This window comes from Dermacentor albipictus, chromosome 10 (genome assembly GCF_038994185.2).
Source record: "Dermacentor albipictus isolate Rhodes 1998 colony chromosome 10, USDA_Dalb.pri_finalv2, whole genome shotgun sequence".
Classification (NCBI taxonomy): domain Eukaryota; kingdom Metazoa; phylum Arthropoda; class Arachnida; order Ixodida; family Ixodidae; genus Dermacentor; species Dermacentor albipictus.
The window spans coordinates 57530741-57554984 of record NC_091830.1 but is presented as its reverse complement, the minus strand read 5'-3'; the positions used below and the strand labels follow the sequence as shown (position 1 = coordinate 57554984).

The following is a 24244-nucleotide window of genomic DNA, read 5'->3' as shown; positions in this document are numbered from 1 at the left end:
AAATGAGTTTGATTCAAGAAAAGTAATAAGATGCGAGTAAATGACATGTTCCATAAGCTTACAGGGTACGCTGGTTAAAGGTAGGGCCTATAATTAAATGGAGAATTAGTGGAACCTGATTTATGCAGTGGAACCACGTTCCCTCCCTTCCAATCATTAGGCAAAGTGGATGATTCTAGTGACTGAGCAAAAATGTGCGACAGTATTGAAAAGGAATACATCACCGTGATTTTAAGAAAATCGGAACTGATATCCTTGAATAAATCCCTGCACAGGAAGATATTTATAGCGTTGTAATAAAACTAGCAATACCAGCAACATCAAAAGAAGCAGGGTTCATAGGAATGCAATCAACAAATGGGACGTCACGATAAGCATGGGGTGATGTAGCAGAAAAGAAAGACACAAAAACATTGTTTAATATTTTGCAGCAGCCATCGGGGGCCAGAGTGACACAATTTTCATCACACAATTAAATCGAAGATGATTTCTTGTCAATGACTATATGCCAAAATTTCCGCGGGTTATAATGAAGAATTGAAGGCAGAGTAACTTGATAAAATTCACTCTTAGAAAGTGCGACACCTTGCTTGTATTCGCAGTCAGCAGAGACATAGGCGTGCCAACGCTCTGCATTATTGGCTGCCTTGGTGTGCCGAAAAAGAATCTTTTTTTTTTTTGAGCAGACGTCTGAGACGTGCATTGTATCGGCTATCAGTGTCAGTTTTCGTTTGAGAAACGGTAAAAGATAGGCGGACGACAAGTAGAGGAAATAAGGTGAACAGGGGAGCCTGCGAAACCTGCGGTTCGCCAAGAACTGTGTCACAAACAGGGCTGAATAGGGAGCAGCGTTGCAATCACACTCTTGCAGCAGTGGCCTCACGCGATCAACGCATTTCATCAGTTGATCAAGAACATCGCGATAGTATGTACCGTCGATCGCCGCGCACACAGGAAACCATTCCAAATTAATTATGTCTTGATGGTCGAATAAGATCGCGAACACGCACCACAGCCTTCTCAGAATGACTGGTTCATGGATGCCCACTTCTTGGGTCATCGCAGACATATTTACGCCCGTCGCAAAGATTGTGCTTGTCGGCCAAACATACGACCACTCTCGGTAAACAATTCTGATCATTTCTTGGGTCTCTGGTGCTCATTTCCCTAACATGCAGCAAAGCTTGGTGTTTGCTTTATATTTCATGTGGGAATACATGACGAAGGCTAGAGTAGTGCTACTGATTATCGTTATTTATAAAGTCGCAGATACTGTCGCTACAAAATAGTTACACATCCTGCAAAATAAGAATATTGTAGCTTTAATCTGACACGTTCTTGAATTTCTTTTTCTTTTTTTACCATTCGTAACAGAATGCCAACATTAGCCTGGAATTTCATAGCCTAACCTCATGCATATCTTCTGTTTTCCTTATGGACTTGTCCTATGCTCACGCGCATTATGTTTCGGCTTATTTTGGTGCTGCGTACGTGTACATAATAGCAGTATAGTTTATTAATTTGAGCACTGTTTGCTCCATCCTTATGACTAACTGCTGTAATGTGTATATATAGGTTGAATGGGAAGATGTTTTGCTACCCACTGGCAAGCATTTCATACAAAATATAGGCAAAGGATGTTGATCTCAAACCTCACGTGGCTTTAGTCACGTGCAGCCCATACAAGAGGGAGAAAAATAACGCAAGCAATCACACAGCAAGGGGAAAGCACTTTCTGTATATAGAAATGCGCTTTAAAATATTTGCCGCTTTAAAAGGCTATGCTGTCAACATCTAACGCACGTGGCACTTAACTGTCAATGATCGTGGCTAACGCAATAAAACATAATCGATGACCACGCCTGGCTTGTTTCCAGCGATGCGCCGACCACATGGTTCCTCAAGACGTGAGGTATACGCTGGGAGCTCTCGGATTCTTCAAGGACTTCATATCTGGTTGAACGTTTCTTTCACTCGGCTCACTAAATGGGTGACAAGGACCGACCGAATAAAGCCTGTAGCTTTCATTTTTTCGAGAGCCGTTTGTTCAACTAGTAAAAAAAAAAGGAGTCCCGACAGAATCTTGAGTTGATCTCTTTCTAAGCGCACGGCCGCGCTCTCCAACGCAGCAGCAATGGCTGCTGCTACGTTGTAGTGCCGCTGTGGCAGAGAAATCGGTACTTTTGTTCAGCTTTAGAACGTGACGAATCACAAGACGTGGCAGGCTTGACCATGGCCTCAACGGATGCTTAACGATTTTTATTCCCTGATTTTGCGCGTTGAGGTTGCCTGTAGTGCTATATAAATGTGCAGATGGAATTTGCAGACCAACCGGAGCCAGTACGGAGGCCCAGGCGACTTCCTCGTTCGCTTGCTTTGCGGTTTCGGACAAACACCGCCGATTTCACGAGCCGTCCAGGTACACTGGCGCCTAAAATTTGTCAGTTTAGCTGGGAAGTCGGAGCAGTGACAGCGATGCCTAGCGTTATCCTTAGAGTCCCCGGATGGTGTTCTAACCATACGCGGGTGCGACATGTTGGAGCCGAGTGGCACGCAAGGCATCTCCTGCTATGGAGAAGGAACAGCACCCTGGGACATTGTTAACCGCACGCCAGGTGTCGCAACAATACACCAGTTGTCGCACGGTGCTGCAGGGCGTGATTAGCTCCTTCAGTCAGGGCGTACACGTTTTTGGACGCGACTTATTTTTGCCATTACTGTGCAGTGGTTGCAAGGAATAGACAACTAACCTTAATCTTTGAGGAAATTGAATGTTCTACTTTGCGAAAGTTCACCCATTTCCCTTGCGACTCAAATGTATAGGTTCCGAAAACCGCTTTGGTGAAGGCACTACCTGTTTGACGGGACGTTTGAAATTGGGCGTTTCGGTAGTAATCGCGAAATATTTTTTCTCTTGTTGTAATACTTGTACCCAATAATTAACCTACCCATGTAATTCGAGCGGATGATTCAATATCTTTAATGAAGAAATGTAGCATGACTGACTGCGTAATAAGTGAGTATTTAGGTACTATGTAATCATGACGGGTCTCTATAAAACGCGCAGTGTCATCCTCATTCCACCTTGGCTTGCTTTCTATGGAGTCTACAGCGCTGTGGTATAAAATTATGTCAATTTCGCGAATTTATCGGCAGTCGATCGTAATTTGTCACTGAGGGGGTTGGTGAGCCGCCAATGGCTTTGCAGGCATCGCACCTCTCTGGCGCACCGAGATCAGAGGGGAAACCGTTGACGTCAGTGAGCGCCAAGAGAAACATTAGATGACGTTAGCTTGGCGTTTACTGCTCAGACCAGAGCACACACATGCACAACAGAGACAGCAAGAACGCTCGTGTGCTTATATTGCAAGAGTGCGCGCAGCGCTCACGCTAACGGGGGAACGCGGAACGCTGTCCATGTTTCGCTACAGAGTCGACTGAGCGTAGCGCTGACGGTGCGTCCACTTCGATTCGTGATTTTAATTCGTACGCATTCTTTGGCGAGTACTCCAGCAAAACCTGTCCGTAACGCGAGAAGTTTCACACCCTTCATCTGCCAAATGAACCCATAATTTAACCACAATTTAATATCTTAATCCAGTTAAGATATTTAATCGTTTGTATGGTGTAAGGGTTGACTATTGGTAACTTTAGAATCGATAAGAAAAAAATGGATAAAGAAAAAAAAAGAGATGAACGTTCTCGTCGCGCCCCCTTGAAAGCTTACTTTTCGTGAAAGCTTATTTTCCCACGTTATTTGTGTGCGTGCAGGAAGCCTGCTTTAGGATAGTGGAGTATAATAAATAATGGAATAGCTTATTATAATTATGTGGGATATTAGTCTAATAGTGGATGATTGGTAGCGTTTAAAAAAGAAAAGAATAATGACCTCACCACGATCAGGTCGAAAAAGAAACTAACAAATGAAATAAAAGGAAAAAATTACAATAATAACATTATACAGAACACAGCAATAAAAGAAGATTGTAATCCCGTGATTGTATGAAACAGAATTGTGCATAGAACGTTATGATACGGTCTAAGCAGGATAGACACAATGAGCAAGAAAAATACCTCGGAAATTCTGAGAACCGTCTACTAACGCGTAAGAATTCTTTGGCATCGGGAAGGCGATGGGTAGACATGCATAAGCCAGGCAAAGCAAGTAGGCGAAAGCGAACAGCCGAGCCAAAGAATGCTTTCGCGTTTGTAGAGAATTATCGGAATTTCTGTAGCACATTGTTTTAGCAGCCAAACGCCCTTCGCTTATCTGTAGACAATCTAACTTCGGGACGCAAGCCGCGCATGCGCTGTCAGCGGGACACGACGTCATCAGCGGCGGTGGTGCCGACAGCGTGATTACGCTGTGGGCGTGTGTACATCTCTATGGTGTGCACAATGCGGTCGATATACTATATAACCTGATAAAAAATGTCAATAATTGCTTCGAAAACATGACACCGCTAAGCCATAGAGAAAGCAGCTAGCGTACCGCACGAATAAGCGTGGAAGACCCTAGGGGTTGTGCTAGTAAGAATTCGCGGTCATGTTAATATATTACGGAATGGTGCGTCTGTCTAGAAGTATTGGCCTTCCTTCTTTTACCTCTCCGCTAACTTCCCGGAACCTTTATAAGGAAACAGGCAGTTAGCGCAGGATGAATGCACTACGGCTGACCTTGCTATATAGCTTTGTCAAACACAGAAATTATTGTGAAAGAAGCGTTGGCAAGGAACGCGGTTTCCCTCTGCATTGACGATGCTACGCTGGCGGCTTGTGGCGTAGCCGACGGACGAAGCAAGCGCGAAGCTCGCGTAATGCAGTCGTAATGACCATGAAAGTTTATTGTAGGGAACTCTATCCATGGCAATTTTAGGCATCAGCTTGCGGGAGGTGCCACAAGGTGTAACGTATGCTAGGTGATTTTAGAGTTAATCTGTTAACGGGAGTTCCGCAGTGGTTCAAGCCCAGACCCCACGTACGCTTGCAGACGCTTGCAAACTCGTCTCTTGCGTAGAGCTCACGGAGCAATAATCGAGATTTGCTGAGACGTTTGGTTCGCAGTAGCTATGCCAGTTGTTTTTATTCGGTGCGCACTTGTTCGGCTGCTCTGCCGCGGCTCTGCCTACATAGCCGGGAATACTAAAACTAACCGCGCAGTATGGCGTGCAATCACGTTATGGGCCAGCAAGTTTGGCTTCAATCGCGTTGCGGAATGCTTGCGGAATGCTTTCAATCGCGTTGCGGAAAGCGCTGTATATGCTTGTTTTGGCCTCCTAAGTTCACTGAGCCCTATTAGATTTAGCAGGCATTCTCAGATGATGAACAGCAGGTTGCCATTATCCCTCAAGAGAAAAGTGTATAATAGCTGTGTCTTACCAGTACTCACCTACGGGCAGAAACCTTGAGGCTTACGAAAAGGGTTCTACTCAAATTGAGGACGACGCAACGAGCTATGGAAAGAAGAATGATAGGTGTAACGTTAAGGGATAAGAAAAGAGCAGATAGGGTGAGGGAACAAACGCGAGTTAATGACATCTTAGTTGAAATCAAGAAAAACAAATAGGCATGGGCAGGACATGTAATGAGGAGGGAAGATAGCCGATGGTCATTAAGGGTTACGGACTGGATTCCAACGGAAGGGAAGGGTAGCAGGGGGCGGCAGAGAGTTAGGTGGGCGGATGAGATTAAGAAGTTTGCAGGCACGACATGGCCACAATTTGTACATGACCGGGGTTGTTGGAGAAGTATGGGAGAGGCCTTTGCCCTGCAGTGGGCGTACCCAGGCTGATGATGATGCTCGTTTTCCTCCATTCCTCCATGGCACGCCCACAGATAGACGTTCTGGCAGACCTCGTTTCGTACTGACGTATTGACAGAGCTTCAAAGTGCTCAAGTATTGATAATGTCTTGTTTTAATTTAATTAAACAACCGCAAGAACGAAAGCAAGAAACTTTTTATCGCACGACATAAATCTGCCTCACTTGGAGTTTCCTGCACCTCGCCGTAGCTGCGTAGTCGGGCGCACCGACGCAAGGAATCCCGAAGGCACGACAACAGAGAGGAGCTGCTGGTCACTGGCACTGCACGCCCCATCTCGACGCATACGAATTGTCCTGAGCCTTCTGTGCACACATAGGCGCGCTGTCGTGCACTGGCGCGTTGTCGTGTGGTTTATGTTCTATACATGCGGTGCCGGTGAAGGCCGGCGTGTGGCGGCGGAGTGGGTGTTGAATGTCGAAGAGCGGCCCGACAACGCAGTCTGCTTGTCAGCCGTGAATACGCTTTCGAACGTAATATCAGGGTCGCAATATTGAAGAGTTAGAATTTGAACTATTTTCGAATCGTAATATGAGGGTCGTAATACTAGAGTTAGAAAATAAAGGTTCCCTAGCGTACACCTCACTTTACACCTCACCGTTATTGCGTCTGCCATGTGAACGCTACTAGCGAAGGACCATTATTTTACCTATGAGTTGATGTGCCCGCGAACTAGTAAGCGCTTTCGCCTAGAGCGCTACACCTCTAAAAATACACGTTTTGAAATAGTTTGTGCTTTTACTTCTGAGGTACAGCGTCGAGAAGTTCCTTCTGCAGCCGTAACCGCTTTCAAGCGCTTGACGTTAACACAAGCCCGCTGCTACAGGCTGTCCTACTGTAGCCCTATAGTAACAAGCCTTAACTACGAGTAATCCAGGAAAGCAATATAGTCGCTGTTTGGGCCGCGCAAAGTTTGGGTGACCCTATTATAAAGCTCCCTATTATGCAGGTGTTGCGTGTGGGCCTTCTGGCTAAGATTCGTGCAGCCAAAAAAAAAGGCATAAAAATAGTGAACAGGAGTTTGAGACAATTTAATGTTTGGTTATTCAGTGTCCGAAGTGGCAGAATACAATTCACGCATCCTGCTAATATTATGTTGGCCTGGTTTAAAGGCACCGCGATTGCTATGATGCTGGATTATTCCTACAGCGAAGCCGTTCATCTCTAGCCCCAGTCCACGGGGGGCGGGGGGGGGGGGGGGAGGGTGCCCTCGGCGTTTTATCCATATCGGGGACGCGGCGCGTGGACCGGAATGGAGACAGGCAGGGGAGAGGGGAAGGAGTGCGGCGACGGTGCCTGTGCACGTGGCTTGCGCTTTTGCGGCTATGACGTCACGCACGTCGGAGGTGCCGGCGCGGCTGCAGCAGCGGTTGTGGCAGATGCGTTGTATGTATGCAGTCCATGTATGCAGTCTACACAGCTTTGCTGGTAATCCCTGCTCAAATAAATGTTGTGGCCTCAAAAATTTGTTTGTATGCAGGTATACGTATGTGTATAACTGAATGTGTACTCATGTGACAATGATTATGCTGACCAAATGCTACAATGCACTTAAAGAATGCAAGCTTGAACAAGGTATGAGTCATATTGCCATAATAAACGTCCATTTAGCCTGCGTATGCGTTTATGCCGTACCATACTTAAAAAAAGATTATTATGGAAGAGAAAGCGCAGGTCTCTGTACAAAGCTTGGGTATAGTGAAACATATGAAAATGCTCGGGAATAGCGAAGAAATTGCACCGGATATACTACCTGATATATAAAGTGCCTGATACACAGGGTATATAAGTCCTGTGCAGATTTCGGGCAGTCTTCTAGGATTTATGAAAGGTTTCAGAACTACAGCTTCGCTGTTTTTTTCTGTATGAGTGGTTCGGGTTAGAATACACCATTGAAGGTTTGCGTTTCATGAACATTTCTTGTGGTGGTAAAACATCCTACTGCTGGTAGCGGAATTCAATCACGTCATTTAGATTACATGAATATGGGGTTAATTCTTGAATAGATTGCAGTATGACGTGCGGTCATTAACGAAAGTCAAATAGTAAATTTTTGATTGCTCGTTCTTAGGGCACAAATCGCAATTACGGAATTGAAATGTGGCACTTAGTACCACTTTCGAGAAATACGATCTCAAAAGCCCTGGGCAATGCACTAATGCAGCAGTTAACACTTGCCAATACACGTTTTTTATTACGCCGGATATCCGCTGTGAGGCCACGTGGCTCGTAAGCCCAGAAGGCAATACGTGCACAGCTGCAGTTACTGCTCACAGTGATCGAAGGTACAGTTTCGATGTGCAACTCCGGACGCAAGAGCGTCCCGAGTGTCCTCTCTCCCTTTATAGGATGCGAGTAGCTGGATTACCTGAACCTCTTTGGCGCCAACTTGGTTTACTGGATGTGTACCACTGGATATCTACAACTCTTCAATGACAAACAAATAACTGAATTGTCTCCGGCGCATAGAGAAATACAATCTTGCTCTCACAATCTTGTCTAAATGCATATGTATACACGCGCGAACTTCATGGCGGCGCCGCTAGCTGGCGCAGCGTGCCCCGAGAGAAGCGCGAGTGAGAACACTGTTGCCATATGCGCCTCACACATGACGCGTCTGTGCGGTGACAAATACGGCGTGTCGCTGCATCGCTTCAATGGTAATCGCAATAATGTCGAAATTCATTTTGTGATGGGTCCTGCTGGAGTCTTGTTTCTTTCGAAACCCTAATCCAGTGGTTTGTTCGCGTTAAGTAACAAGCCCAACTTGCGTGTGCTTTCACCTCCCTGAGTTTCCTTCATCCTGCCACGGCATCGCGCACACTAGGATACTTGAAACGAAATCTTCATGCGGCACTTTCCATAACACGAAAACTAGCATACCAGACATTTGTTCCTCGACAACTCAAATATGCATCATGCATCTGGTCACCTCACCAAGTCTATCTAATCAACTTGGAGGAATCTGTGCAAAACCGCGCTGCAAGTTTCATCGCTCGAGACTATAGCCGTCGCTCCAGTGTGACTAACATGGAGACATCATTATCACTGTCATCCTCGGAATCACGTAGGAAGATAGCCACTCTCTGTTTATTGCGTAAAATAGTCCACAGTGGGCACTCAAATACCTTGCCACTATCAAAACAACATCGCATATCTCGCAGGCTTGATAATCAACATAATTTTACTCGTCTTTTCGGCCGTACCCAGGCCTTTACCACATCTGCGCTTCCACGAGCAATCGGTCAGTTGTATGACCTCTCTGATGATGTCACCTGAGTTCATGTCCATATGGCATTTGGCAATAATATACTAACCATCAATGACTGTTCTTGCTAACCACATGATTACTTAAAATCATGTTTATAGATTTTATAGGGATATCATGTAGCCCACTCAATTTTGTATGAAACCTGCTAAGTATTCTATTATTACATTCTTACACCATATTTACTACATTTTACCATTGTATAATACCCGGTTCTCGAATTTCTTTTGTTTGTTTTCGTGTTCTTGTTAAAAATCATGGTCTAGTCCCCCTCACGTAATACTGCTACATGGAGCCTGGGAGGTATTTGTAAATAAATAACCTTTTTTCTTGCTGTCTTTGAAACGCAGAAATGCATACGAGCTGCATATCGAAGAACGTACAAGAGTAAATGATGGCCTCGTTATTCTCAATGACCGCCCGTGCTGCGGCAAACAGGAAAATGCCTTTATTCCTTTCGCTGGCAATCCGAGGAATGGCAGCGTCCGTGGCAGCACCAGCCTGGTATACGCTTGTCCGGGTGCTGAAGAAGAGAAGCGGTGTGACTCTGTTAGGTTCAGGGGTTTTGTAGGTCAGCGGTCGAACGCACAAAGCTTATCACAGACACAAATTAGCTCTCAATATTGTGCTAACATCTAGAAATTGCTTAAAATTCAATGATGGTGTAGAGTTAGTGTGAGAGAAACACGTTAGAATTACGCGCACCTGTTGGAGATCCCGAATCTATGACTACAACCGCGATCGCGACATTGTAATGGATGTGTCGACACACGTGCTGCCTCTCCGAGGTGTGAAGAGCGACGGAAGCTGGCCTGGAGCTGATCACCGTCAGAGTTGCTATATATATGTATATATATATATATATATATATATATATATATATATATATATATATATATATATATATATATATATATATATATATATATATATATATATATCTTTCTCGTGGCCGGCTTTCCACATTCTATACGCAGCGCACAACTTGAGCCATTGGGTTGGCGTAATAGATAGATAGATAGATAGATAGATATAGATCGATTGGCTAAAATGGCTGAAATAGGCAAAGAACACCATTCGCATTAAAAAAATCACATTCTTATTTCATATTCTTATTAGAGTGCGGACGAAACTATCTGAAGTACATGCTTACTTGCTTAAAGATAGGGGGTGCGAGTATTCGAAAGTTTCGAATAACGAATCCAATAGTGCCCTATTTGATTCGGTCTTCGAATGGAACAATCACTATTCGTAACTGCGAATATTTTTTCGAATACTTTTTTAATGTTTGGATACATCAACTGCACCCAATTAGGCTGAAGCAAAAACGTAAGTTAAATTTTCACCCCCGTGGTCATAGCATATATGCATAAAACAGGAGAACTTGAAATACGTCACTTACGTCACTTAAGTAGCCATATTTTGCATGATATACAGCGATCATTCCCACTCTCTAAATAGCCCTGTGCATGCGAAGAAACTACTTATTTGCTCCTAATTCTCGAATAATGGTTTTACTAAACAACGCTTCATAAGATGTTATGTAATGACACAAACATGCTAAGTTTAAGAATACCAGGATGTGAAGATGGTTTTATATCATTTGTGCCGACGGCTGTTCATGATTCGAAAAGCTGTTCGATATTCGATTCGGTTCGTTACGCTTCTGGCACTATTCGATTGTCATTCGATTCGGTCTCAAAGGTCACCATTCGCGCACCGCTAGTGAAAAAACAAGCCGCACGTGCCCATTTGCCATGACAGGGAACCGCATGACTACTGCCGACGAAACTCCTCTTCCCCGAGTAAAAGTAAATAGGATATTAGTTCGGAGGAGAGTCATTCCAGAAGTGGAAACACTGCGCGAGGATGGTGTTGTGGGGAGATTGCCTTGCGTCTCTTGCTCCAGAGACAGAAAGACCCCACAGCAATGAGAGAGCCTGCGAGAGGACCACGCCAGCAGAGGTAATCACATTTATCCTAAGCATAAATGTAAGAATCCATACATATGCTGGGGGCACACAGAAAAAGCCGCGAAGGCTTGGTGGGTTGTGCACCCAGTTTGTGGAACCTTGTAGCTTGCTTGATGAAAAAAATTGTGCCGATCGAACGCGTTCGCTGGAATCTACGCCTTGACGGGCTCTTACAAAAGAAGCAGCTTTAACTTCGCACATTATTTGGATGCAATTTTTGTCAGAGAGCGGAAATTTCAAATCTAAGCTCCAACATATGATGGGGCCATATGATAATCGTAAAACTCCAAAGCAATGCCTTTCTAACAGCCCTTTGAATTATTGGAGTTTCATGTTACACAATGCCAGAATATTCGCTGCTGTACGAAGCAAGTCGTCATAAAGGAAAATCAGCCACTGGGACCCTGTGGCCCGTAGTAGGAACTGACCTATATAGAGCCGCCGTCTGTGCATTATTAAAACGCGGTGCTTAACACTATCAACATCATTATAAATATATTCAGATACTATCAGGCACTGTGAACATGATTAGACGCCTGAAGAGAGAACGTACATAGGAGTACACGAAGGTTTCTGCTGTCGGAAGAGTACCGTTGGCTTCCGGCAGTGAAAGGGTAAATAAAAGCCGGTCTCAGAAGTAACACGCTCTACAAAGTTCTGCAAATAGCTGCTATATGAATTGATACCGCGCACAGTCTGCAGTTACTGACTTAGAAAGCGCGTTTTGTATCATAGCTACCCATTCGAGCTTTCATTTATTATGATATATGCACATACCTTGTGAAAAGTACAGAGGCTATTCAGCTCATTCATGACACACGGGTGAGTGGCGCAATTTCCTTCGCGTTTATGACACTCCCGACTTCTTAATGGTGAGTACATACGGGAGTTCTTTTCCATTTCCTAGGACATTCTAAGTTGTGGCATACCACAGTAACTACCAAGCCTGTAGTTGTCCCGGCGGTCGCAGGCAACGTAGCCCGTATACTTTTGACGAAGAGTGCACTACGTCAACTGTAGGCTTAGCCACGGGTTTGGTCACAGCGCTATACGCTGCAATTGGTCTGGCTCGGCCAAACGCGAGCAGCGTTGAGTCGTCGCCGACAAGGCCTAGTTTACCTGGCATCTGCTGCTGTCTTCGTATACGCCGTAGTACCATTCGCCGTTCCTCTTGCAGTAGTGGTGGCAATCCCAGAGATAATTCTTCTGCATAAAAAGAGAGATATACATATGAGCCTACGAGCTTAAGAAGTGAATGTGCCTCGGTGTATTGTTCGTACCGGCCGTAGTGGCTCACTGGCTATTGCTTTACGCTGCTGCTCACGAGGTCGCTTCGGTAGGAAGACCGGTTGTGGAAGAGCGACCGTTTACGTGTTGTATCATAATGCTGGCCTAGTTTATTCACATGGCTATGTCATAGTCATAAGGGTTTCACGATGACGCGTAAGACGCTGCGTCAAGGCGCAGCATCGTGAGATGTAAACAATCTTGTGTCAATGTCATCGTAGTCTCCCAAGGGCAGATCCGGGAACGAGCGATATTAGGAAGACATCACTAATTTATCAGCGCATTAAAATCTTAACGGAAGTACCATTTGTGCTCGACGATTAAGTTCATCGATGGGAAGCGAAGCGTGCCGTGCCCGCGGTACATTTTTCCGTACGGTATTCTCCGTGATAATTTGCGCTTGTAGTTAATTTCACAAGCCCTGTTCATTTATTGTTATTTGGCTATCACCTGCGATTACAGTTCAGTAGGAGTGGGATTTTCTCTCAGTTCTGTTTAATATATTGTCGCACTTAGTAGACGGAATGACAGATTGAAAAGGAACAAAACGGAAAAAAACAACCATGTAGTTAGATTAGCGAGTGCGATAAAGATCTCCAAGTATTCGAAATTAATTCGGTGCCCCTTGGATACTAGACCTCTCACAGGTCGTGTGTTGTCTTGGGTGGTTAAACCCGATAATTTGACGTAACGGTAAAATAAAACACCATAACGACAGAGTTACAATGTACGCATCTTTTCCCGCGTTTCGTTTTATACGAGATGCCACAAACACGTGTGAACACGTGGAATGGAAGGCAGACCAATGATGCCACTTGAATTTTTTGTCAAGAGGAAAGAGTAACGGTTGAGGCCAATACTAGAAGAGGAAGCATTAAAAGCCTCCTCACCAGACATAATCGGAAAGTTTGGTTAGACAGCTGGAGTTTAAAGTGCCATCCGGGGATCGTCTCACTGCAAGAAATATTATTTAAAGTAGTCCATTAGAAGAGAGCACAAATTGAATTTTCAGGTCGTCGTACTGCCAGAAGCGGAGCTTGACTTCTATTACAGACACCATATTCTTTCGCCTCGACTAGCACTCGCAAAACTCGTTCCTTCCGTGCCTTCTACCGTACCAAGGAGGAGGGACTGTGCCACATTCACGTCACGATTCATGTCGTCTCTTTGGCTAGACGGAAGCCAAGGTCAAATGTGAGGCCGTCAAGATAACAGAGCTTGTCGCCAGTGCGCGCGCACCCACGCCCCAGCTCATTGACCGCTATTGGCTGAGCTACCCCTTGTTGGACGCTCATGCGCGCGCTCTCCCACGCATCCACTCGCATGCCGCTGCTGGCATGGCACCTCGTCTCCTTGCTGCACTGCCCAGTGCGGGTGAGTGCACCACGAATAGAAAATGGCTCGGCTGCGCTAGCTGCGCTTTGTTGCGCGTGGACCTTTCCTCGCAGATATAAAGAGCCCTCGAAAGCGTCAGGCGGAAGAGGATCGTAAGAGTGCCAAGTCTCTGGAGAGACTACAGATGTATGCGATGCATACAGAAGGGGCGAAGCAGGAGAGGTAGTGAAGGGCCGATGACATACGCACAACGGTGGAGCGCGAGTAACAAGAGAAGCGGTGCGTAGGTACCGAACAGCAGCACGCTTGGAGTACCGATTGGAGTACTGTAACTTACGGGACGCAGACACGTACTTTCAAAGAACACTTTGTTGAAGACGAATTAGGTGTGACGGGTAGCGTCTGTGAACGCGTCTAGTTCCTATCGTACGTCACCGGAGGGCGTCGCGGTACGCGCATGCGTCGCTGCTGGAGGAAACGTTTTCCCTAGGATGACGTGAGCTCGTTCGGACTTTGCGACACGGGCAGGGGAAAAACGCTTCGCACTGACTTAGAGAATGACCGATGATGCATGATTTATGCCCGAAACATTTGTATCTGAATGATATTCTTATGATATGGGCGAATGACATGCAGAAGAGAAAGGTAGTATTGACTATCCTCGCAATTGAAGAAACCTTTATGATGGCCGGTCACTTTCCAGATTCTGTGCAGGAGTATGTCTATCTAGGTCAATTACTCTCCCGTGACCTTCATCATGAGAAGAAAATTTTCAGAAGAATAAAAGAAAGGTTGAAGCGCCTACGTCAGGCATACCCAAGTCTGACAGACCTTACCACTGTCCGCTGAAAAGCGTAAAATCATTGCATTTTACTGGTGTTAATATAGAGCAGAAAACTGGAGGTTAACAAAGATGCCAGTTAGCAAGTTCAGGACTATACAAGGAGCGATGGAAGTAAAAATGTTAGGCGTAACGCTAAGAGACAGGAAAAGAGCGGTGGGGATCAGAGATCAAACGAGAATATGCGATATTCTAGTTGACGTTAAGAGGAAGAAAATGGCCTAGGCAGGTGATATATTGTGCTGGGCACATAACCGGTGGACTATTGAGTTACAGAATGGGTGCTAAGGAGAGGGAAGCGCAGTCGAGGACGATAGAAAATTAGCTGGGGTGACGAAATAACGAAAATTGCAGGCGCAAATTGGCATCAGTCGGCGCCAGACAGGTGGTAATTGGAGATGGTTAGGAGGGGCCTTCATCCTGCAGTTTACATAAAACTGGCCTGATGATGATGAGGTTCATCGTCCACTTGCCGGCATCTATCCATCCATCTACATATCTATCCATCCATCTGCCTACCCATCTACCTACCCATCCATCCATCTACCCATCTACCTACCCATCCATCTACCTACCTATCTACCTACCCATCCATCTATCTACCCATCTACCTACCCATCCTTCTATCTACCCATCTACCTACCCATCCACCTACCCGTCCATCCATCTACCCATTCACCTACCCATCCACATACCCATCCATCCATCTACCCATCCACCTATTCCCCTACCCATCTACCCATCCACCTATCCATCCACCTATGAACGGCGTAAGGAGCATAACTACAATATTAGCGAAACGCCTTCAGATGGTTTTCTAGCTTTGCATTTCCATTCTTGTATGTGTGTGTCCCCATCTTCGATGAAACGAAGATAGTAGGAAGCAGCAAGTGTGAACTCACCGCTTTTAATTGAGAGTGAGCAGATTGATAATCACGATGGTTCCTGTATCAACAAGACTTTCTTGGCGTTGTCCGACAAAGAACTCAAATATTTGCACATGTGTAACAAAATTCTCATTCTTCTTGTTTGTGCTCTCTATCCGCTCATCTTGCTCAGCGGAGGCATCTTGGTTCACGTGGTCGGTGACGTGTATTCGAAGGCATTTTTGTTCGGCTCTCTCAAGCAGTTAAACGTATGTAGCACCCGTGCGTGTATGTCGCCTTTTTTGTCCTCGTGTTTACTAAGCGCTCAACTACTGCCATTCAAGATTAACCAACACGCCCATTTCGCCACACCCAACTGATTCTGCGACAGGTAGTGGGGCATGCTCGAGACGAAGAGCGCAATTACTTTCATCTAAAATTGCAGCTTTTACTTCAGGCCACGGATAATTTTGATGCATTGTAGACGCGACAATGAGCGTGTGATCTAGCACTTCGGTTGCCTGTTTTCAATGCCCAAACGTGGTGAGGGGCCTTCTAATTGTAAGCAAGCTGACAGATGTGTTACTTCTATGTCGAAAAAAAGAAAGCCATGGACAGTGGCGTAACATGGTAATGAGATATGAGTCTTGAAGCGAGACTGTGTAACTTACCGTGAGCTGTTTCTTGGCGAGGCATCGGTGATATTTGGATCCAAAAACTGTTTCTCTAACCCAAGGGCTCCTCACCTCTGCATAGCGAGAAAAATTACGGATACATACACATAACGAGACTATAGGGCTGCTCATGTTTTGTGCCTCCACACGCAAATTTCAACACTGTTTTTTTGACACAGTTATAGAAACGAAGAACGGGCACAGGGCTTGCAAGCGTGCAGCTTCGCGTCGAGAAAACTGCCACAATGTTACACCAAAGTCGATAATGGGTTGAGAACGTCCGGGTTCACAGTAAGCCGACATGTTTACAATCACGCCGAAATGAAACGCGAATACGAAAATGTTAGCTGCCCGTGGAAAATTTCTTATTTCACATTTGCCGCTATGTGTGAACTCGGGATCATTTGTTCAAAGAGTCGTCGTGCAGTGCAGTTAACGCCATGCCAAAACCAGATTGCACAATCCAATTGGAAATTTGAGGCGTACGAGTTGTCTTTATTTTTTCTGATTCGCGCTTCATTCCAACCTGATAGCATATTAATAGTTGATAGCATATTAGCTCGTTAGTGACGCTAATTTCACCACATTCATTTGAGTATTCGAATAAAAGACAAGCTTTAGACACAACCCTACACCACAGGATATTGGATATTTTCTGCTGCCAAAGATTTGTGCGTTCGAGAGCATTTCCTACAACCTCACGTCTCTGCTGGCCGTCTCGTTGATGGCTTGTATTCGATAGCTCCTAAAAACTTGTCATTTTGTCTTAGACATTTGTTTTTCACATCATAAACATTCCTCTCATCGCGGTATTGTATTGTCACAATACCAACAAGTCATATAAAATTTATTGTCGCTTACGGAACACTTCACAACTAGCTCAAATATCTCGTTTTTGTTGCATTAGGATGCCGATGGCAGGTGTCATTTTAAGTAGTAAGCACAGACCATATTAAGGATCCCCAAATCACGTTTAGTTTAGATGCTGAGTTCGGTACGCTGACAAATACTGAGGAACCAGACCGTTTCATCGATTTCGTTTTCTTAATTCGAGAAATGTAATGCAACGAGGCAAAATGAAGCTATATGTCTCCTGACAGGGCTTACTCCTTTTTACAATTTCTACACCGCACTCCGCGAAACGGCTGAAGAGGTATGCAGTAAATTTTCAGCCCAATGGCAGTATTATAAACGGTAGAATGCTTGTGGCACTGCTAGGAGGTAGCATGTTGAACCAATATCCTAGTATCGAAACTAGCTTAGTGGAATAATTGCGACTCGCGTCAGTTCTTATTAGAGACTGGCTTATATTACAAATGTGAAAGAAAATCGAAAGCAATTAGTTATTTTAACGCCGCGGTTTGATGCCAGATGCCGGGCCTACAAATACGTGGGCGAAGTAACCATCTCATCTTGTGTGATATTGTAAAAATTGCTTTTATTTGCATAAACAGAGACAGAGATACAACGTGGCGCACTGGGTCGCAATGTTGATGCTGCATCTCGGATTTTCATGCATTCGAAGCGCAGCTCATGGTTTATTTTCCTCGTCTGTGACGTCAAAAGGGCCTATGTCAAATTAGTGTCAAGTCTCTGAAATTCTGGCCGCGAGAATATAGCTACTTCCATATAATACTGCAGGCATGACCTCATATTCGAAGTGAATATTTTACGCGCTGCAGTCACTGCTGAAATAACATTGAAAAGGATTGAAGCCAATGTGTAACATTACGTGGGAAGAGTCGCAGGAGGATATGTCGAAAGTTGCATAACTACCTTCTTACTAAGCCGCTGCTTCGTTAGTGATCACATTTCGGGAAGCTAGCAATTCTCGGTTTAATTCAGTGCCACGTTTAGTATCAATACTTGCTAGAAGGACCCGTAGTCAGAGGCAATACCGGTCAAATAGTTGATATTTTCTCACCAACTTGAATATAGCGCCGTCTGTTAATGTAATGGCCAAACATGACGCGGAAAGTGTTTCATCTTGGTTCACCTGCTAACCCAAGAATCCTAAGAATGTGGTTGTTGCTGGAAGGTTGTGCCATCTCCCCATTCCCTGACACAATTGTTTTTTTTCTTGGTTCCATACCAGGTGCCACCTTAAACGATGTGTAGTTGGGATTTGTCAGGGACGAAAAAGGTAGGTAACGCTATTGAAACGTGGTATTACGCAAAATGCACTGCGAAATGTCTGATTAGCGTAAAATTTGGGTGCCATCAAGTTAGCGCTTTAGGGGCAAGTACCAATCAATTGCACGTGCTGTACCTATTCACGCGACATTTGGCATGCGTAAGAATTTGGCAGCGCGTATGAACAGCACCGCAGTGGAGAACTCGAGCATAAACCATTGAGAACATATATGTGTCGACCAGAATGTGCTTTTTTTCTCTCTGGAAAATTTCATGTCATGAAAGTCTGGCCAGGATAGCACAACTGGCCTGTGCGTATTATATTGTCGCAGATCCCACCCTCAGCATTTGAATCATAACGGATAATTTTACAGATCTGTGATAACTCACCTAAGTCATCGTGCTCAATGCATTGCCCAGCCTTGCAGACACCTGCAGCGCCAACAGGATTTCCTCGTCTATTTATGTTCTGCAACCATGCGAGAAAAATTAGCCAACTGTACGTGACCCAAACAATTTGAGCGCAATGCTCTATCACGGATTTCCGAATATGGAATAACAGTGTCCTGGCTTCCTATTATGCGAAATCCGAAACTTACACTTGTGTCTACACGTTCGGCTTTCCGAATATGGAATAACTGTGTCCTGGCTTCGTATTATTCGAAATCCGAAAGCTACACTTCTGTCTGCACGTTCGGAGATTCTCTCGAGCACATGAGAAAGCAACGTTGTTGCAGCGTCATAACAGTAGCAGCGTTGCTTCCAACAGAAAGCGTACAAAGTGTGTCAAACCACCAGCACTTGATTAGACCAGTTCAGTCACGTTCATGTGCCCTGGGTCGTCTGTCGCACCTATATCAGCGTCTGATGCCCCACGTGATTTCCAACTGACCTTTGTTCAAATGAATAATACGCAATATCTATGATAGGTTGGCGTCGCTAGGCGACTTCATTTATACCTTTTCACACACACTGGCCAAGTACTAAGAATTGAAGAAAAGGGTGGCATTGAACCGTAGAGTTTCTCACTATAACACCTAGAGAGAAATCTCGCGCCACCGTCTATGGGAGTTTCTTAAGGAGCGCTGTGGCGTCATGGGAATGACGGTATATTTGTCTGCGAGGCTCGTGTTGGCTGGTGTTGCAAGAGGTTTCGTCCAAAACGGGGATATGGTTACCCAAATAACGTGCTCTTAAAGTAAAACTTCATAAAATGTTTCTATTCACGCAAATGCAATCTTTACTCGCCTACAATGCATGACGAACGGAAGAAAAGCAAGAACAGATGAGAAACTGTTTCAAAGTGAGCGCGAATCTTGTCGCCTGTCCTGTAAATTTAGCGACCCGCTGATACTTTTTAGGTATCATATAATTGTACATGCAATAACAAGTTCTTATAGTCAAACAAGCTTTTGTTTAATAATAAAGCTAAAACAGCTTTTTACGTGCAGTTTTAGTAGAAAATGAATCATTGTGACAGACGGAACGGTGCTTGCCTGGCTCTCCGAGAACGATGCCAATCCGAAGTCACAATATACCAGCATTGTCATGCAACCACAGCACAGCAGCACCAGATTTGCCTCTAGGAAATATAGTGAGAAACTCTATGCATTGAACAAAGAAAATATGCAGCAGATCCAACGAGTTGGAATCTTTATGCAGCGAAGCTTTGTGTGAGTGCATAAATGATCGGAACACGAGTTTGCGTTTATTGAATGCCCACACAAAGCGACACGGAATGCTTTGTGCAGGCATTGCAGAGAGGCTAATGTACTGCCGCTGCCGCGGATGCCCGGAGGCGAGCGCCATCTGATGGTGGTGCAAATAACCCGCGCCTCCTACGCTGTGATTGGTTGGCCTGTTCGGGTTAGAGAACCGCAACGCAGCAGCCACGGTCACGACACGGCGAGGTACGTAAATAAAAGCTTCGCTTTTAAAAAGTCACAAGAGTCAAGGTGCACGACTCCATGCTAATCGGCGCCGCGTTTGCCGTCTCGTTTCGTCCTTGTCCTTTGAGCTGCCGCCAATCACGTACGACGAAGCAACGGCCCCACGCAGAAGGTCACGAAGTAAAGGTGATCACGCGCAATCCGGGCTCGATGTATCGCGACGCTTGGACCCCGTGTACAATAAGCTACAGCCCGAGTGCTTTCTATGATTTTCTGGAGAATCAAGTGTGAGTAAATGTTGTTAGGGGGCTAGTTAGTTCCTGGATTCTTTGCGTTTATGTTTAGTTAAATGAGTAACTGGCGCCTTATTGGCATTGGCCACTCCTACCGGCACCGGCTACATTATGGTGATCAGGAAGGAATATTAAAAGCACAAAACGATGACAAGCACTGGATAGATTCAAACACAAACATTTGCAGACACAAGCACGAGCAACAAAATGCGCAAAAGAGAGCAAAAAGGACACAAAAGGCAATGAACGTTTTCGGAAATAATTGAAAGCGCACAAAAGAGTCTGCAAAAGAAATATGCACCTAAGTTGCGAGTTCTTGCGAATGAGGCTACTGACGCATCTACGCATAAATATATTAACAAGGCACATAAAGAAAGCAAAACAAAATCAGACGAGAGCTACAGATATTCTTGATTCACGCTACTATGCACAAAATTAGACAGCACAGGTACAAGGAAGAGACTCATGCGCCACGAAAGCCGTCACTACTGCTGAATTTGACTTGACGCAGAGGTACCCAAAGCAAGGACCATAACATACTGCGTTATTACCACTTATGCGCGCCATTTATCTACTGTCTAAGGTATTCCATTTGTTACTTTTAGATGGGAACAGAAGCGGACCCACAGCGGGGCTAATGCAGTTACCACATTACTGTATTGCGGTAGTTAATATATGGACGCTCCAGTGACATTTTTACCGTCAACTGGTTGTTTACAAAAAGTAAATTTCTACAAAAGACCACGCGAACACTCTGAGTTACAATGACGGCACAGTTGCAGCAGGACAATAACATGTACAATATACTGAGCACTGTATACACGGCACGTTTTCAAAACATTTCAGAGTCCACATGGCCTCACTAACAAATAACCACACAGACCTACAGAAACGCACATGCACGTATACGCATAAACTGCATCGGAATATTGTTCCATGTATATTCCTCTATATGAATGCTATATGTGTACCTCTGCCATACATGCAAGACAAATGTTATACTGTTCCATCGACAAAGAAGGTAAAACCAGATTTTATTTGGTGCGTCACATCTTTTATTATAGGAAAAATGTTTTTGATCATATAACCGCAGCCGTCGTAGGCAATAACTTGATGTCTTTACTCAATTTAGAACGTCGCACCGAGTGAGTAAATCAGAGATTACGCAGCATTATAAATGAAGGGCGATCACAAGGCTCATTCCCATAATCTTGCGTCGACTAAATGGCATTGTACTGAATACAAATTTCATATTTCACTCCTGCTTGTATTAACTTGGTATTGCCTAAGTAAAATTTTTTTTTGAGAAGAAAAGTCCAATTATTTCACTCGCACGCGGTTTACCCCAAACATTAATTGCACCACGCTCTGTTATATTTCACAATCGTCAAGCATGCTTTACACATTACACACATGTGTAAGTGGCCCGTCAATTACATGGGCGATGTTTAGTTTGAAGCCGCGAATGAGGCGAGTGCCGGAGGAGGAAGGGGGCTGAAGCTAGAGATAAAAATCGCGCAGGAGCGCGCGGCAAAGCAATGCCACCTAGAGGAAATTCTAGATGGCATCGAACGAAACGGGCAAGGAGGAAAGAGGCAAAGCATCGCTGAGGAGGTGGGTAGGCGGAGGCGCGCTGGGTTGACCTCCTCTGGCAGTTGCTACGGGTGCTGTGTGTGGAATGGACGTAGCGCGTTCGTGTCGTGATAACGTCCTCGCGCGTCGTATGCTGTATGTGCAAGTGAAAGCGTGCAACGGTGAGCCGACGATGGCGGCTCAATCTTGCTTGCGCAAGGGAGGAAAGCGGGGAGGAAGCGCGCCATCTCCCCAACTGGGAGGAGGGGAGGCGTTCTACTATGGCGGCTGCTGCGTATGGCGCGGCCTCGCGAGCCCTATGTTGAATGCAATCTGCGATCCGGAAAGTTTAGGCATTTAGGCGCTCCAGGCCCGATAGCTTCGTGTGCGAGATAGCACGCACACGCTGGCGCGTCACCCGCGTTCGCGCAGTGAAACGGCACTGTAACATTTTCTCGCAAATATATTTCATAAACACTTTCTAGTGCAAAACAAATTTCAGGAGAACTCACCTCACGCTGACTGTTGATAATAAGGCGAATAGCGACCCAGAAATGGCTCTACAGGCCATTATTCTAGAAGCCACGTTAATTTAAAACGTCGACGGCATGACGAATGTCAGATGGCAAAGCTGGAATGACAGCGATGCAATGACCACGACGGTATCACCGCCCCGAACCTCTCTACACCTACTGGCCGAAGCTATTAGACAATTTGGGTCGCTCGGTCGGGGCAGAACGTGTGATGACGACGAAATGACGAGAATCAGATCACGAAGCTGTAATGAGGACAACGGAACAGCCACGATGGCATCATGACCAGAAGCACATACCTAGTTGCCCAGGCAGGTAGACAACTCGAGCCACTTGGTTGGCGTTAGGGCTAGATAGACAGACAGATAAATAGATAGATAGATAGATAGATAGATAGATAGATAGATAGATAGATAGATAGATAGATAGATAGATAGATAGATAGATAGATAGATAGATAGATAGACTCAAAACGGCTGAAGTAGGCACAGAATGCTGTTCGCATTAAAAGTGTGTATTTGTTTAGGTTTGTATATTACTAGTTGTGCTCTACGCACTTTCAGACTACCGGAATCCATTCAGAAAACAGCACTTCATTAACGTGATAACAAAAATATAATTTTATAAAAGGAATAAAAAGCGGGAAAGCCTGCTTGATTCGAATAGATTGAAAATGTGGATCTAAGCAAAGTTGTCACCGCTTTGTATAGCGCCAATTCTCATTGGCGTGCGCACCTGGCCGGTGAAATACCCTCGCTACCCATTGCAGGAGCAAAGAAAAGAACGGTTACGCTAAGCCGACTGATATGCTGGGGCGAGTTGTCACGGTCGATGTAATGAAGCTTAAGGAAACGACCCTCCCCCCCCCCCCCCCCCCCCGCTGACGTCAGTTGCGAGAGGGGGCCACTCAGAGATCCTGGGGCATTGCCCATTGTTTATTGCCTAGCACAGTTCTTTCGCATCTCGATGTACTTGAATTTGACTCGCACTTGCCTATCGCATACGGAGTAATGTTTTAAACTTGCTCTGGTGTTCTTTACAGATAGTTTTTCTGTCCTGTATCTGGTTTGCTAAAACAGCACGAGAAAGAGGCATAGGTGCACGTGATTTTCGCAATGAACCTTGCCATGAAGCCAGTGCTCGGCATGTCAATTAATTTTCGGAGCCCGTGATGGTTTCGTGTGCTTTTCTTTCTTTCCAATTTGCTGGAGAGTGTCAGTATGTAGTCTTCTAGCGCGACAAATGACGTTCCAACTGCTGACAAATGTAGTCCGGGAAATAAAGATACAACTTACAAGACAGGGTGTTCCGTCAAGGTATGGCCTTAAGATGGGTCTTCCGTATGGGCCAGTACATTCATAATTACACGTAGGCGCGTATCCAGACTGAAAAAGGAGAACAGAAAAAAAGGAAAACCATCTTGTAGCGTCATAAACCATGTCTTAGCTCCAAAGACCATTACCTAAATACATGGGCGATACACACTTTCGGTCCTAAAACAACAACTGAATTGCTTTTAGTGATCTGTATTTACTATACAAACGAGCAATGGTAGTGCATGTTGGCAGCACATTTCTATGTGGTCTGAGAGCACTGTTACAAAAAGTGTAGTGAAACCACAATGCTTCGAGGCACCATGTTTTGATGTTCCATGCTTAGCAACGGCAACAAATGTGTTGCAGCTGACATATATATCACACCCGGGAAACAGAAAAAAAAAGTATCAGGGTGTGACAGTGTACTGGAAGGCGCACAGAAT

At 45.1% G+C, this 24244-nt stretch overlaps 1 protein-coding gene across 1 annotated transcript in view; it reads right to left on the bottom strand.

Moving 5' to 3' along the window:
• Positions 1–9492: 9492 nt before the first annotated feature.
• LOC139050675 (uncharacterized) overlaps positions 9493–24244 on the bottom strand; it is a 33419-nt gene continuing 18667 nt past the window's right edge. The window contains exons 6-10 of the mRNA XM_070527276.1: positions 23781–23870; positions 18589–18667; positions 16063–16139; positions 12182–12268; positions 9493–9612 (exon numbers count right to left, since the gene is read on the bottom strand). Coding sequence (XP_070383377.1) covers positions 9538–9612; positions 12182–12268; positions 16063–16139; positions 18589–18667; positions 23781–23870 — 408 coding nt within the window. The 3' untranslated portion in view covers positions 9493–9537. The remainder of the gene's footprint in view (positions 9613–12181; positions 12269–16062; positions 16140–18588; positions 18668–23780; positions 23871–24244) is intronic.